Source organism: Gorilla gorilla, chromosome 15, assembly GCF_029281585.2.
Source record: "Gorilla gorilla gorilla isolate KB3781 chromosome 15, NHGRI_mGorGor1-v2.1_pri, whole genome shotgun sequence".
NCBI lineage: Eukaryota > Metazoa > Chordata > Mammalia > Primates > Hominidae > Gorilla > Gorilla gorilla.
The window spans coordinates 67,555,091-67,573,044 of NC_073239.2; the positions used below are offsets into that span (position 1 = coordinate 67,555,091).

General features: G+C 35.7%; 1 protein-coding gene across 7 annotated transcripts in view; it reads left to right on the forward strand.

Moving 5' to 3' along the window:
- The window catches only part of ATL1 (atlastin GTPase 1), a 101,152-nt gene that overhangs the window by 69,024 nt on the left and 14,174 nt on the right, over positions 1 to 17,954 (forward strand). For all 7 annotated transcript variants that reach the window (XM_055361466.2, XM_055361467.2, XM_055361463.2 and 4 more), the window contains exons 8-9: positions 12,737 to 12,829; positions 13,850 to 13,988. In XM_055361466.2, the coding sequence (XP_055217441.1) occupies positions 12,737 to 12,829; positions 13,850 to 13,988 (232 nt within the window). The remainder of the gene's footprint in view (positions 1 to 12,736; positions 12,830 to 13,849; positions 13,989 to 17,954) is intronic.

The window sequence follows — 17,954 nt, forward strand, 5'->3', positions numbered from 1 at the left end:
CGGCTAATTTTTTGTATTTTTAGTAGAGACGGGGTTTCACCGTGTTAGCCAGGATGGTCTCGATCTCCTGACCTCGTGATCCGCCCGCCTCGGCCTCCCAAAGTGCTGGGATTACAGGCGTGAGCCACCGCGCCCGGCCAGCAATCTTTTTTAGAAGGTCACTTCTATCCTCTTCTCTCTGATAAGTTAACAGCTTTATTCATTTGGGTAAAAGTGTGGGGAAATTTTAAACATTGCCTGAGAAAGTAAGGTGAGGGATAATGAAATTTTAAAAATAATTTTATATTAAAATTAAACTAAGGCCAGGTGTGGTGGCTCATGCCTGCAATTCCAGTACTTTGGGAGAAGGAGGCAGGAAAATTGCTTGGAGACCAGAAGTTTGAGATAAGCCTGAGCAACATAGTGAGACTCTATCTCTACAAAAAGTGAAAGAAAAAAAATCCACAAAGAACTTACAGCGCCTGTAGTCCCAGCTATTTGGAGCGGGGCTGAAGTGGGAGGATCACTTGAGCCCTGGGGTTTGAGGCTGCAGTGAGCTATGATTGCACCGCTGCACTCCAGCCTGGGCAACAGAGTGAGACCGTGTCTCAAAAAATAAATAAATAGACAAAATTAATTTAAACAAATTTAAAATAGAAGAATTCTTAACTCTGAAATACAGTACAATTATGAATAATAAACAGATCTATAATAAACAACAAATATGAAGACAATTAGCCGGGAAAATGAATAGCTGAATTAACATATTAACTTGATTCTTTAAAAAACCGATTTATATCAAGCTGTAATCAAGCAAACAAAAATACGTTCGTGTATTTAAAAACCATGGTTTAAAAGAGAGAATTAAAAGCTAAATGAATTCAGTTTAAAAGCAATATTGAAGTGCAAGTGTAACCAGTGGTGTGCTGGTAAAATGTTTAAAACTGGTTGGGGAGGAGGGAGGAGGTGAGCCTGATATATATTATTTGCTAATTTTTATGGTGTAAATACTTCTACCATGGCCAATTTCAAGCTACCATGACGTCAACCAACTTCCAAAAATTCCTCAAAATTTAACAACTGTTTTTTGCAAGCTCTAATGAGCCAGCTCTAAACTGTGTAGCACGCCCAGGAAGTATAATTCACATTAAGTCATAGTATAGAGTTCTCTAAGTGACATTAGTTATTTTCTCACCTGTTTTGCTCACTATGAGCATTTGAATTTAAAGTATAAAAATCTGGCAGGAGCTACTTTATTAACATATCTATCTATAAAATAACTAGGTTCTTTATATTAGCTTCTTTACCTTAGGACTTCCAGTTTTTGTTGAGAATGACAATATTTTTCCATTAATTTAAACATGGCTGTATGTAATAACTGTGCAAGTTTTATTTGAGTAATAACACCCAGTTTGCTCTAAGAACCTAGTGAAAATGTCTTGTCACGTGCGATAGATTTGTGTCTATATTGGTATGTTATGAGTTTTTCTTTCTTGGTCATTTAGACTTGCATGAGCCACACACATGGCCCCACATTGCTCTGTATTGGGATGATCACATCCTTGGGGCAGGACCCCTACGACTAATTCTGGATATTTTTGATGTTGTCAGACATTATTTGAAGTTCGCTCTAAATGCAGGCTGCTTATCAACACCAAGCAAGGCTGCCTTCCTCTAATGCTCTGCTAAATGACCAGCCGCCAGTTACTTGTTTCCCCAGGAAAGGCTCATTTTCCACTTGTATGACTCTGAGGAGCTCTGTGTGTGTGCTTGTCACTCTTGTCCTCTCAATTCTGCTGGGCTGTGGTGGTGGAGAAGGTTTCCATTCCGTCATGTGGTAATACAGTAAGCTTGTTATGGGGTCTATGCTAAAAACAGATCCCCCTTACTAAAAAGACCCTGTATTATACCTTTAAATGTACCCTTTGGCAATAGCAGCCCAGGAGTTTATGATTTAATCACTTCATGCCTTCTAATTATGTAGGCTATGAAGAAATAGAAACATTCCCCATTTACTAAAGTGTATTATAGTCTCAAGATTCACTTGAGTTCATGTTTTAGATGTCAATACATTTCTCAGTGGCATTTCGACATGGTGGGTCTGTTTCTAGTAGGCCGGTCTGCAAAATCCTGTTTAATCTACAGCAAATTTAAATAGTGGTCACGATGTCCCTGAGCCTTGGTTCCTTTAAGGCAGAGTCCTGAATATATCTGATGATTTCTGGATCTTTTTGAGGCCCAGAGCCCTGAGGTAGTTGGGAATTTTAGCAGGATTTAGGCTGTATGGCTCACAGAGAAGAGATGGGGCTGCAGCATATCTGTAGCCTTGATGATTGATGCAGAAGCAGGTTTTTTAGGCACCTGGGTTAGAATCATTTCTGAGCCATGCCACAGTTCTGCTGAATTGGAATCCCTGTGTTTAGACCAGGGAATCTGCACTCTCTATGTCATTCTTAAGCACATATTTGAGGACAGATTTAGCCACTGGGCACCCTCCAGCAGACAGCATCTATGGCAGAAGGTTCTGGTAGCAGAGAGATAGGGCACCATTTCTATGTACATTTCTGTGTACAGATAGTTAGTAGATTAAGGTTGGCCTGTAATAGGAAAGTAGGAAGCATAAACCCTAAAAAAAAACTTTCCTTCACACAAACTTGACTTCTTTTAGAAGGCTTATTTCTTTCTTGAGCATATATTTTAGGACTATTTACATTTATTATCTTCTCTTCCATGTCCTCAGTGTCAAGTACTTCACTTTCTGGAGTTAATTCAGCCCAGTTTTCACCTATAGCATGTTTATTAACCATTTTCATACACTTAAAAGCCCAGCAAGACCTTAGACCTTAGACAGAGATTCAAATTCTCTTTGTGAGATAAAGGTAAAAACTGAATTCTTCACATTCCTTTCAGTGGAGATGTAATTATTAGTGAGCACATCAGTCTGTGCCAGTTTTAAGTTAAACTGAAGGTTGCTGAACAATAATAGAAGGGGAAGCATAAAATAATACTCTATTACATTAGGACAAGTACTGTTTCTCACAATTTCTTATTCAAATTGGGCCTACACAGGACAATTAGGAATTATTTTACTCTAGTTTGCTTAATTATGTTTGAGGACCCTTTATTCCCATGATTTGAGAATATCCATTTGCACAAAAAATTCTTTGATAGTGATTTAAGCTACTTTGAAACAAAACATCTTTGGTCAAATATCTGTGATGATTATAACTGCCAAGTCATACCTGATAAATGCATGACCTCACTGAGAAAATGAAAGGCTGATGTCTGTCTGCTTGGGCTGAAAATTAAAGGAAATGATATGGAAAAAGACAGCTGAGGAAGTTATCTACCCTATCCCATGTTCTGTCGAGAGAGCAATTTAGGTGATCTGAGAGCTGTATGGATTCGAAGAAATGCTTATCTGGCTACATAGAACTAGGTCAGTGGTGTGGACTAGGATTCTCCCAATTTCTACATTTAGGTACCTGAAATGTTCAGAAGAGCAATAACAGCAATTTATTGCATGCTTATTTTGTGCCATACACTGTGCTAAGCATTTTTCTTACATTATTCAAATTACTGATCATTACAGTTCTATAAAACAACTAATGTTACCACTCCTTCTTCATTCTCGTCTTTAATTTTTCTATCCAATGAGAAGTACTGAGGCTGAGAGTAGTTGAGAAACTTACTCCTGGTCACATATATCTTTAAATTGTAGAGCTGACCTCAACCTAGGCCACAGCTCAGAGCCCTTGCACTTAACTACCATCTTTTAGTGCTTCTCTTTGCTATCTTAATCTGAGCCACTTATTAAGCTGTATTTTATTGTCTTACATTTTAATGTGCCTATCCCCTCTCATTAATTAAATTATAAATGACTTATGAGCAAGAACTTTGTCATTTACTTTTTGAAGTCTAGCGCACCTACCATGCTGTTCATAAAGCATGTGTACGATAAATGTTCACTAAGGGGGTAGTATATACATATTTGGGATTGTAAATAGTTTGCATATACAACTCGAAATTGGAAGACCTGGATTCAAGATCTGGAGCAACTATTAGATATCCAGTATTGTCTCTTTATACTTTTAAGGTAAGAACTATATCCTTTATACTTTTAAGGTAAGAACTATATCCAAACAATATTAAGTCATAAGTTGACGTGAGAGTGTCCAAAATATTTATACTGGGCATGGCCCCTTCTTGAACTGGAGAAACACAATTATGAAATTCTCCTTCAATGGGTAAGGGTATAGAGTTGCTGCATTGAAAGTGTCACACTGATGGGTGGTAACACAAAAAGAAAATACCATATTTCGTTAGTTAAGACTAACAGAAAAATGTTGGGTGTTTTCAGTTAGCAATAGTGATTGTGCTGTATGTGGTGCCATCAAATTTAAAGGTGATCCTAGAGCATGGTCTGTAGATACTTCAAGTAATTAGATGAGGCTGTAACTGCTCTGAGGCAAGGAAGATAAGCCTTGGTTACTGGATCAAGCAATGGGCTAAAAAAGGCACTGAGTCTTTGATGTTGTTGATTTAATACTTATCATGGATTTTCTTTTTAATAAAAAAGAAAGATTTATGATAATTTGGAAGGATTGATCTGCCCTCCTATTAGCTTGTCTCTAATTTTTCTGCCCATATCCTTGGAGAGTTTGTGCAAAGATTCTTCATTTTTTTTTTTGTAAATCATATGTATTATAGGTATTCTTAGCTGCTTTGGGACACTGGTTCTTCCAGTGGATTTTCTGCCTGCAATATCCATAGACTTCCCTATCTATAGGTTCCTGATTCATAGAGAACAGAGGATATTTTGGTCTTGTTTTTATCTGAAGGACCACAAATTTGTCTTGATTTCTATTTTGCTAGTTACCCAAGCCCTATGAAAAGTCAGTGATATACTAGAGATTTCTAAATTGACAATTTCTCATTCAACCTTTTTATTCTGAGTCTATATTTTATATCTGAGCCTCATATGTTTTTTCTTCCATATTCATATTTTATGTCTGAAAGTTTCCTGAAGTCAATTTTTAAAGTTTCCTGTTGATTCATCCCTATTTTATTTATAATTTAGAACCTCTGTCCAATTGATATTTAAGAGAAAGTCTTCCGAAATAGCCTTCTGTAATTTTTTTTATTTTTCTTGCCCCCTAAAGGCCACTAAATTGTTAAAATGTATTATCATTATGTTTTAATAAACAGCTGGATTATTTAAGTATTCTCCTGGTCTTTCTTATCCCACTGTTTTTAACCATTTTTTTCCCACCTGAAGGTCTAACAATTAAGTGAACTAGTTGGAACAGAACTGATAGTTCAGGACAGTAAATATCTAACAAGTCTGCAACAAATTTTTATCTTTCTGGGTTAAAGGAATTCCTTAACACTCAGCTCAAGACCAGAGTTTAAATTCAACTTCTGTAGAATAGCCTTCTGATCTAGCAGTTTTAAGTAGATTTGGGCAGTGTGCCCACTCCTTTCCTGTGAAAATTTCTGAGGAAAAAGTAGCTTGTTTAGAAGGTCAGGGGAAGGAGCAGAAGGAATTGAAGGGATGTATTGAGTGGTAAAAATAAAACTGAATGAAAAGAAATGCAAGGAGGGCAGGTTTCAGAAGGTTACAGTGTCAAATGTAGAGACTGCATTTTGGAGTCAGCATTTTATTTTGAGGCCTCAGTTTATTATTTGAAGAAGCTAACTAATGAGTGTTTGGTATTTGTCTCAATATTTAAAGAACTCTTAACTGTATTGTTTATTCTTACATGTCCAAAGTTCACCATAATGGCCACAGTTATTCTCATTTTTTAAAAGTATATTTCCTATTATTGATACAAAAATTAGTGTTGTTGTTTAATAGAAATAGGAAGCAGAAATTCTTCCAGGAGGAGCTTGCAGTTTTGATATAAACCTGTAACATAAAAGTTAATCAATAGTATGTGCTCATGAGAAGTGTTTTGGGTTCTTTAAGCAAGCGGAGGCTAGGACAGAGTTGTATGATCAATAATCTGACAATTACTGATTTTGTATTATGTGCTATACAAAGTGACTCACATATTGAAAAGACAGAGAGTGTCCTCTTGAAGGTTTTGTAGGGAACCTAAGGCAGAATTTGATTAATTACTTTTACATAAATTGGTTGCCAGCCTACCAGACTTCCAACCATTAGTCTTTGGGGCAGTGTGAATGGGACTGAAGACTTCTTAGGCCTATGCTTCCATCTGTTCTTTATAAAGGACTTTAGTATTCATTAAGTGATACAAAACAATTCAAGACAAAACAAAAACACATGAGACAAGACTTTGTACAAGTTGTCAAATAAAAGAAAGCAAAGCAAGCAGCAAAAGAATAAGCAGGCTAATGGCAAAAATATTCACTGAATGGTGTGCCCCCAAACCAAAAGTTCTAAGAACTTTATACAAAAATTAGGTCTTATTATTTATCAAGTGAATGTACTTCCAACACTAAAATTTGAATTACTCTATGCAAAGACTTAGGACTAATGACCCTATATAAAGACCTATATGGTTACAAAATCCTAGGATAACAAATTAATTTAGAAACAAGAGCTCAGTGAAGCAAATCAGAACTCAGATTGTTGTTGAGACAGATTCACCTGGAAGCAAATTGAAGGACAAATGGAATTTGGGAACAAGGCAGAAAGAGAATGCACCTGTAAGTCTAAGAGTCACAGAGGATGCTGCCAAGTGAAGGCATTCAAAAATGGTACAATGAGATGTCCAGAATTGGCAAAGGATAAGACCATCTCTCAAAATACAACTTAAAAAAACAAAGCTAAACTTATTGCTTAGTGAAGCATAGAGCTCTGCTAGTGAGGCATAGTCTCATTGAGCAAAGCCAACTGATAACCACATGTAGGCGTCAGGGGCGTGTTTTGGAGTTTTGTGGGTTATGGAAGCAAGATGGGTTGACATCAGTCTGAGAATATGTCTTTTGTTAAACGTGTTGGGTGTAGAGGTGAAAACAGTAAGTTTTCTGGAGTGAGTCTTTGACTACTTGACTGACTTAAAGCAATGAGGCTCTCTGTTGGCTTCTTGTGTGGGTTGTTGATTGAAGTAAGTGTTACTTACTTTGGGTTTAAAACCAGTTCTGGTGTTTACTTTTACCTGAAACTGAAATTAGAAACTGATTAAACGTATTAAAAACCAGTTCAGATATTTACTGGCTGTATGGTGTTAGAACATGTAGTCTTTTTCGGTGAGTGTAGGAATAATTTCATGTATTTATAATGGATGTGCACATAAATTTACTGTTATTTTTCAAATAACATTTGTTTCATATAAGCTTTTTATACTGACATAGTCAACTCATGTGTTGATATATTCTACATACTTATTAATAGCTATGTGTTATATTAATGCACCATAGTTTGTATAGCTATTTCTCAATTGTTGAGCATTTGGATTTATTTCAGTTTTTCACTGTTACCAAGTCATGCTGTAATACTCCTTTTGAATAATTTCCTGAAAGATATAGTCTCCAAAGGGACGCTAATAAAATTTGTCATGATTTTAAAAAGTTAGATGATTACTTCATTTGTAAGCTAAGTATAGTATAGGTCCATCATTTGACCCAGTTGCCTGACTGAATTTAATTTAAAAAAGTGTTTGTGGCTTCATATGTTTTTATCTGAGCAAATTAGGCTAATTTGTATTCTTGGTTTTTATCTCTACCTATATTCATACATGAGCAAATCAAGATTCTGCAGTGTAGAAAAACTGATGGATTTTGACATAAAGACTGAATTTCGTAGAAATCCATACATGATGAATGGAAAGCATATAAATTATCTAGGGAGGGGTGGGGGACAGTAGGAATTGCTCATCCCCATTCATGAGAACCAATTATTAAATATTCAGGAATTATATAAACCAGTTATTAAACTTTTAATAGCTTGGAATCAGCCATGATGGGTATATTTACACCACAGAAATTGGCAAATGCTACAAATCAAGGCTTTTGTTTTTTTTGTCAGAGAGCCAGTTTATCAGCACATCACTGGGTGAGAGCATCAGGCAGGAAACCTGGGAGTTGGAACATTGCCATTAATTTCATGATTACTTTATGTATTGCTAATTTTAAAAAATGAAACTTTATATTTGCTTCTATACCACACATGGTCCTCATTATTTTGAATTGGGAAGATGGCCAGTGAAAAAGACCAAGAAATGAGACTAAAAGCTCCCAAGAAAAATGCAAAATACAGCCAAATCCACATACTTGGTTTCATTTATCCTGGTTCATGAACCTCTATATTGAAAAAATTACTTCCCAGCTAACATCTATTTTCAAAATACATGTTTTAGGAAGAAATGTTCAAAATACAAATTATTATATTTTGACAAAAATTGTGGCAAAAATGGACATCTATTTAAAGTTAGCAGACTACTTAAAGAGGGTGGATGTGGGTATTTTTAATTCTTTTCTCTACAAGAATCCCTCCTCTCCCCACAAGAATCTACAAAACAAAATAAGAGGGAGGAGAGGCTCCATCTTATGGGAGCAAGAAAGATCCATAATCACACGCCACTTAGAAGTGACCCTGTTTAAGGAAAAAAGATGTGATTCAAGGATTTGACATCCAGCAAAACTGACTTTCAGGCATAAAGGGCCACAGCTATTATCAACATGTAAAAATCCAAGGAATATTGTTCCCATGACCCTTAATGCAAAATCTACTAAAGAATGAATTTCAGATCAGCAAAGATGACATGAGGACTAGGAGTGATCATTAAATGTATATTTGTTTGTGGAACTTAGACTAAATGCGGGACAAAAGGGAGAGAATATCATATGTAATCTCTATTTTCTTTAAATAAATGAATGAATAGATAAACTAAAAAGTAGGAGAATGAGGAGAGCATGTGCCAAATTAAAAAAAAAAACTTTCATTAAGTATTCATAGTAGTTGATGGTGGTATTGGTACTGCTACTCTGTGGCTGTTGTGTATGTATTAGAGCATTGAAAAAATGAGTAATTATGGGATATCATAATTCAACCATCCCTGATGCATTAAGAATCAAGATTCTTGATTCAAGATTCTTGGACAAGGAGATATGGATATAATATAGACATTCAGTGGAAACTTTATAGTCCTGAATTTGAATTGGGAATGTCAATATGAATTTATGAGGTATTTTATCATACACACACACACCACACACAATTTTATTCTAGCTCTGCCCACTGAAAGGTCTAGAAACACTGACCAACGCAGCAGCACTTTGAGCATTATAATCTTGAAGTACCATATTCTACTAAAAGAAACCAGTGCTTCTTAGAAAAATGCCCGTTCTAGGTCTAAGGTAGGAAATGAACTTGGAACACCTTTGGGGGAAAGAAAACTGTTATAAAGTTATGTTAGTTATTTTTCTGGATTTTTTTTGTTCGTGATACTAGCCAGTTTTTTGAATTTGTAATTTATATTCCTCATTCTAAATAAATATTCACTTTCAAGCCTAATTCTGCATTCTTTTTCTTACAGAGGTTTTCCTCTGCCCCACTCTGCCCCACAGATTATGTAAGCTTCAGGCCCCATAAAACCTGGATTCACACCCGCTCTCTACCACATACGCATAATGAGAGCCCCTTAAGAAGAAAATGAAACAAATGAGGAAACAATAAATGTAATAGAGGAAAAATATTTAAAGAGATGATAGAAAAAACTTTTCTCGAATAAAACTTGAATCTTCATACTATTTCCCTAGGGAAAACTGATACATTCCAGTCAATATGAGAATATACTTAGTAAAGTTATTGAACTTTTAAGAAGAAAGGATCCACACAGAGTTTTCCATAGCAATATTCCATGGAAAAAGACAGACAAATGATAATTAACAAGGTTTTGAAAGAATCACCCTAAGAATTTTTATATCCTGCCAATTTGTTAATTAACTATGAAAACAACAGAAGATATGCTCAAGAATGTGAGTACTCAGGAAATACAGCAGTCCTAATACTGCTTCTTGGAAAACCATATGGCAAAATTTGGGCAACTTTTATTTTATTCAAAATAAGAGCTCAGGTATGGAGAAGTTGACAGTGAAAGGATTTTTGATGTAGTGAATCCAATTAAATATAACACTAAAGCCAAACAACTTTGAATATTGTGAGTACAGAGCAGAGTGTAAATATTTTAAACCCTGACATTGTGAAATTGATAATTAAAAAATGAGAAAATGATTTATTCAACAAATCTGTATTAAGCACTGATTCTGTGCCAAGCACTGTACTAGGTGTTAAGGATACTATAATGATCAAGAAAGAGATTCAATTTTTGCCTCTAAAAGGCTCACAGTCTATAAATAATGCACCATAACATTATGGTTTGGAGTTATCTATTTCTTTTTCCATCTAGTTCCCCTTCTAGCAATAGAACTCCTCTTTCCAATTCCCTCTGGTTCAGGTGAACCTGATGACATTCACCCCTTACATACAGGTGACAGTTCAGACCATCCCATCCCTCTGACCATAGTGATTATTTCTGGACTGGGCATATGATCAAATTGGGCCCATTCCTGGAAATTTCCTGACATAGCTGTCTTGAAAAACTGACTTGCACTGGTGTTGCTAAGCTAGCAGGATGTGAATCTGGATCTCAGTGGTCATCTTGGCCATCATGTAGAGAGGACTGTTCAGAGAGAGAAAGAGCCTTGATGTCACTTAAGTGTCCCAAATCCTTCTGAAATCACCTACACCGCTGACCTTTCCAATTACAGAACCAATTATCTACTTTTTTGCTTAAACTTGTTGGAATTGGATTTCATTACTTACAACTGAAAGAAGTCCACCAAATTCTAGTGTTATAATAGGGGAAGTTCAGGATGATATGGGAACACATAGCAATAGTACATATATAAATTGTCTTGTAATTTCCATATGCATTTGTAGTATCTTTCAATGTTTATTATATTTTAAACATATTTACTCAAACTGCTTTTGGTTTTATTTCAAAGTTATGACATGTAAAACGTAGAAGGAAGGGAGGAGTGGTAAGAGGAAATCTGAGAATGCTGATTTTCTTATGGCAGGGAATTAAAGGTGAAACATATACTTAAAAAGCATGACTCCAAACCACTAAGTAAAGACAAAAGACCTGATCAGCCTCTTCACAAAAAAGAATAAACACAAAGGGCCAACAAACATATGACAATGTGCTTAATTTCATTAATCATCAGGGAAATGCATATTGAACACAATAGGCTAGGCTACTAAACCACACCCTCCAGAATGTTTAAAATTAAAAAGACAGTGAATATCAAGCATTGGTGAGGATGTGTAGCATCAGGAACCCTCTAAGACTGCTGGTAAGGTTATAAATTGGTACTTTGGAAAACAGACAATATCAACCAGTCCTGAACATGTGCACACTCTCTACCCAGTAATTCTGTTTTAGTTATAAACGCAAAAGAAAGAAGACACAGAAAGAAGAGCAGAAGACACATGAATGTTCATAGTAGCACTATTCATGCCAGCCAAGAACTAGAGACACTGAAATGCCCATCTACAGAATGAATTAATCATTATTCACATAATGGGAAATTGCGCAGTAATGACTACGAATTATGAACAATTATGCAATAATATAATCTCACAAATATAATTTTGAGTGACAGAAGCTAGACCAAAAGAATGTATCATGTATCATGTATGATTCCACTTACGCAAATTATAAAAACAGGCAAAACGAACTGATGCTGTTAAAAGTCAGGCACGTGGTTAACCTTGAGCAAGGGGTCATGACTGGAGGGTGGCAGGAGGAGGGGCTTATGGAGTGCTGAACATTCTCTGTTTCTTGATCTAGGTGCTAGTTACACAATGTGTTCAGTTTGTGAAAATTCATTAAGTTATATACTTAATGTGCAGTTTTCTGTATGTGGACTATATTCCATTCAAAGGTATAAAAAGTTAAAAACATGACTCCCAGCTCAATGTTTTCCAAAATCTTTGTTCTTAATTTCAAGTGAACTTATTAGAACTTCCAATGGTAAAAAAATCATTTACTTGAAATTCAGCAGTATTTTAAATGTCATCTCATCTTCCTTTTAGTCAGTTAATTTCAAGTGCATTTTAATACTTTTTATTTAAAATGCCACATACAAAACAGTTCCACTTTTTATAAAACTGTTTTTCTCCTTTTTCTTTCTTTTAGCCCTCTTCCATTTGTGTATGTACCTAGGGAGATGACTGATGATGTTCACCAAATGTTAACTATCGTTAAATCCAGGAGATGGGATTTGGGGTGCATTTTTAAATTTTCTCTCTGGACTTTGCTATCTAGTTTGAACTTTTTATGATGAGCATACATACATATCATTTCTATAAAAACATTAAAACAATTTCTTTATAAAAGAAAAGCTGATCTTATATCTTATGCCTGCATTCAGCCATACCTATCAGAAAGGAAGATTCCTAGGAACATATTCTACACAAAATCTGATTATAGTGACATAGCTCCATTCAGGCAGTTTGGGAGTCATCTCTGTCATCTCTCAGTGGAGTGCGTTCATGCTGGCATTTTGTACACAGCCTTCTCTTCACATTTAATGGAAATATGTAGGATGATCTCATAGGGGAGAGACTGCCCAGACACTTTCAAAGGTTTCATGTTTGATTTTTAATTTAGCAATGTGGGAAAGAACGATATTCAAATGACAATGATATTATAACTGGTTTCCATATAAAGCAAAGGGAGGCACCTTAAAGTCCTCATATCAATCCTTTCTTATTATTTTTTAGAGTCTGATATTTCTTGTTCGAGACTGGAGTTTCCCATACGAATTTTCATATGGAGCCGATGGTGGTGCCAAATTCTTGGAAAAACGCCTCAAGGTTTGTTAGATATTTAGGTGCATGAAATTTCACTAATAATCTGGAATTATTTTTGTTGGATCATTTGGTGAATAGATACTCAGTAGCCACTAGCCACAATCTCATTTGTTATCGATATTAATGACACAGGTGAAGAATTCTTTGTATATATCTATAAAACAATAAGTTACTCCTAAAGATAAAACTTTTACTTTGAAGAATTAAATCACTTCAAGACTGACAGTGCAAATATCAAGATTCAGGTTTTAGTAGAGGTTTCAAAGCCAGTGTAACAAATACCTAATTTTGAAATCCCTGGAGTCAATCTTAGAGCACAGAATGTAAAACTAGAAGACCTTCCACTTTCTGTGTCGTGCTAGTTCAATACTGTACAAATTGTTACACTGAGCAGATATCACCAAAAGTGCCTACTGGGAAATCAGGGAGAAAGATCAAAATTTACAAAAATGTTCCTTGAAAATCGGGATCTCTGAACTTATTAGGTTTACAGTCATAAAAGTTTGTCTGTATTAAAAACTATCAAATATGTATTTACATAAAGTGGGAGGTGAGGGTGATTTAGCTTGTAAGTAAACACCCAACTATTCAGATTCCATTCTAGAATTTAAATGTACACTTACCAGGTGATAGGAGGCTGTCTTGAATATCTACTAAAAAGAAAGTAGAAATATCCTACTTTCTCTTTGTGGCTCCTACAAGTGCTTTGAATTAAAATTCGAATTTGTAGAAACTAGCCAGATTAAAACCCCACTAATTTGTATTAAAAAATGGGAAGGTCCATTTGAGTTAGCATAAGGGTAGACACTTGTTAATTAAAACTATGCCATGCATTTTCTACACTTAGACACGGCTCTGTGTGGGCAAACCCACCCAAGACTTTCTTCTTTCTTTAGTAGCAGCCCTGTCGTGTCATTTTTATCATTGTGGGACCAAACAGACATAGCAAATATAAGATGCCACAGAATTCCTTTGCGTAATTTGTGATGAAAGTAGTTTAAACTTCAGAATGATTTACTGCAGGTCTCAGGGAACCAGCATGAAGAACTACAGAATGTCAGAAAACACATCCATTCCTGTTTCACCAACATTTCCTGTTTTCTGCTACCTCATCCTGGCTTAAAAGTAGCTACCAATCCAAACTTTGATGGAAAATTGAAAGGTTTGTGTCTTTTAATGAATATGTTTGCATCACTTAGTCTGATTATAAAAATGTCATTTTATCTATTGGGCTTATGGCTGATAGTTTAGTTTATCCACTGATAGGAGGCTGATGATTAGAAATTGTCAGGAGAATAGGGCATCCTGGGCTGGTGCTCCTCCTTGGTGAACTGTGGGATTCTATGGGCGCTGGATGTATACACTGCCTGCAAAAATAGGCCGGATCCTGAGTTCACCCAGAAGGCAGTAACCCTCACCTTCTTATCTCTGTGCACTGAGAAGTGCTCCTTAATGTTTTTAGGCTAATTTTCCTTATCTACATGAAAAAGGAAAACAGATGTCTATAGTATTGGAATTCTGTATTAAGTTATGTAATTAGAGATTGAAAGAAATGCTCTTTAAAACTGCTCCTAAAGAATTTAATTACAAATTATTAAAAACTTCACTAAAAATGAAATCTTGTGTGGAAGAAGAGGACCAGTGTCTTAAAAGAAAAGCACTAGAGTGTTTTTCAAATAGTGTATACTTATAGGATGTAATTATGTCTTTAATAGAGGACTGATTGTTACATGATTCCAAAGCAGCTTGACTTGTTAAACAAACAAACAAACAAGAGCAGGAGGGGAGGTAGGAGTCTGAGGAAATGGAAGTTAATCTTTCCCAAAAGATATCCACCAGGTCTGTAGACATATGCTTTGTAGTTAGTACGACATTGTTCAAAGACATGACTTTTTAACTTGAAAGCGTAGTGTTGAATATACCACTGAATTCAGACATTTGTTTAATTTACTGTGGCCTTTGTGCATCGTGCCGGGAGTGAGACAGTGACATTACAAGCTTTTCAGCACAATTGTTGTCAGAGGGATTTAAAATTACTTTAAAGAAAGGACAATATAACTTGTATCCAGTTTTACAAAACTGGCAGATTTGAAAAGCAAATGAATTATTTTTGTCCCTGCACCCATGACATTTACTCTCAGATACCTTACATTTAACTTTGGCAGTTAGTACCATAACTACAATATCATAAATACAATATCAAATTTCTCAATCATTAATCAGCACGGTGCTTATATACATTTTATCTTACTTTCATACCACAGACTAGATAGCAGTAAGCATATGGTACATATGGATGACAGGCTCCTATAATTTCACTGTCACACTTATGAATTCCAACCCACTAGTGGATGCACAGATCTCAGTATTGTGCAATTACCTAATGGCTTTAATGTGTTTTGAATAAATTACATAAAGAAAGCCTTCTTACATAAAGAGAAAGCTTCTCTTTCTTCTCTGGAGTTGGGAGACATAAACAGGCAGAGGAGGGGTGCGCCTTCAACAACAGTCCTTTATTGGAACTAAAAATTACTGTGGCTTGTTCCATTACTGCAGTATACAGCTACAGCTCTTAGATTAACTGATACATTTTGCAATGAAAGAGCTCAGGGAGAGAGTTTAAGACAAATAATGCAAATGCAGAATCCTACTTATTATTTTTATTTTTTATTTTTAGACACAGGGTCTCACTCTGTGGCCCAGGCTGGAGTGCAGTGGTGCGATCCTAGCTCACTGCAACCTTGAACTCCTGGGCTCCAGCCATCCTTTTGCCTTAGCCTCCCAAGTAGCTAGGACTAAAGGCACACACCATGTGCAGCTAATTTATTTTTAAAATTCTTTGAAGAGATGAGGTCTTGCTATGCTTCCAGAGCTGGTCTCAAACTTCTGGGTTCAATCAATCCTCCTATCTTGACCTCCCAAAGTGCTGGGATTACAGGTGTGAGCCACTGCACCCAGGCAATTATTATTTTTTTAGAGATGGGGTCTTGCTCTGTCTCTCAGGCTGGAGTGCAGCGGTGCGATCATAGCTCACTGCAGCCTTGAACTATTGAGCTCACACAATCCTCCTGCTTCAGCCTCCCAAATAGGACTACAGGAGTGTGCCACCATGCCCGGTTATTTATTTATTTATTTATTTATTTTGCAGAGATGGGGGTTTCACTATGCTGCCCAGGCTGGTCTTGAACTCCTGGCCTCAAGTGATAAATTACAGGCATGAGCCACCATACTTGGCCAGAATCTCACTTTTTAAGACATTTGTTCTCCATCAAATTTTATTCACTTCTATGCATATATTGACCTACACAATTGGTTTACAGTTAACTATAAGTTATGGGTTTACCAAAGTGCCTTGCCTAGGAAAAAGAGTAGTGAAAGGCAGCTTCAATTTCCATAAAATTTCCATTTTAATGAGACTTTTATATCTTACAAGACTGCTGCTAAAGCCCTCTTGTGTGCAGAAATATCGTACTTTGCCTCCGTGTTTCTTTGGGCAGTTTTGAAAGTCTGCTATCTACATTATTTTTCTGTCCCACCCTGAATCTTACAATTTGGTGTGATTTCTATCCAGGATGTCTTGTCAGCTGACTGTGATGTTCTCCAGAGGGCTGGCATCTCAGTGGTTGCCTCTGGTGAAGAAAAGTCTCTGAATAAACAATTATGCAAAAGTTGTTCTTTGATAATAGTTTCTCATATACTCTTTCACACACAGAAATAACTTTCTAGCTCATTATCAATAGTAATCATTGTTATAATAACTATTTGTTCATGGTCCCTCAAAGTATTGCAATTATTATTGTCTTACCTATTTCTAGTGTTATTAAAAACTGATAATAATATGATTAAGTTTAACTACTGTTAATTTAAGAACTTCCCAAAAGGAAATGAAAAAGATTAAAGGCACTGAATCACATTCATTTATGCTTCATTCAACCAGCTTTTATTGGCTGCTTACTGAATACCTAACCTAGCATAGCAAATACAATTTTTTAAATAACAAGGAGTTATCCTTTTTTTTTTATTTTGAGGTTGCTCTGCGTTATAGTACCATATGTAGAATGAGCAGGTAGCCACATTATAAGATGTGGAGCTGCTTCCTTAGCAGCTGCAGTTAGACTTGAGAATGCATAGTCAAATGCGTGTTTCCAATCACTTATCAGAATCAGGAAATCCTGAGAAAATATCTTCCTTTGTTAATTTATACAGCAATACTATACTAGTGCATCTGCCCTGTGGAGTTCTTATAAAGCATACATCATAGTCTCAATTATTGTGTCAGGTAACCACCACTTTGACCAAGCCTCTAAAGTCCTTGGAAGATTTTACCCTTGTGGAAAAAATTACTGAAGAAAATTACTGAACATAATTCTGAATCAGCTATTCATATATATTAATTGACCACTTGCAAGGCCAAAGCTTATTAATGCCCCTCGGCAAATCGATTTGAACTGGTTTGCAGATTTTCTGGTTCATGTCTTTACTGTGTTCAACTAACATTAGCAAGAGCTCACCACCTACGTATGTTATGAATATATTGTTCTTATTTTCTGAATCCAAAATTGGAATACCTAGCATTGGTTCCAGTGAGAACAAAGAGGGCTACTGCCATCTTCAGACACATTTTTAATCCAAATGTGTGGTTAGATGCTGGTTACTTTAATGATAATTAATTACCACACTTGCTGGTGCATTAACACACAGTCGTATCTTATTCCATTCCAATTGTATAAGGAATGTTTGGGGGCAGAAATTTATATACAAGTTCTGAAAGTGATTTTAAAGTGGTTTTATAAGAAGAAAACTTTGTTTTATTCAGAAGCTGAAGAATTCATACATTCTAAATGTATAGTAATATTCTACTAAAGATGAAAAAACGTAAAATCATATAGCAAAAAAGAAACCTATTAGTGTCAGTGAATACAGATACATGGCAGGCAATAAAACACAAAACAGGAACGTGGTAACATAAATACAAATATCAGTATTGTAGTCCAGTGAATACTAGTAACTAAAAAGCAAACCACAATAATAAATCTATATATAGTACAAAGCAAAATTATCAGTGAAAATTGGTACAATGCAAACAGCAAAATAAGTGAATAAACTCCACTGCAAGTACCTATAAATC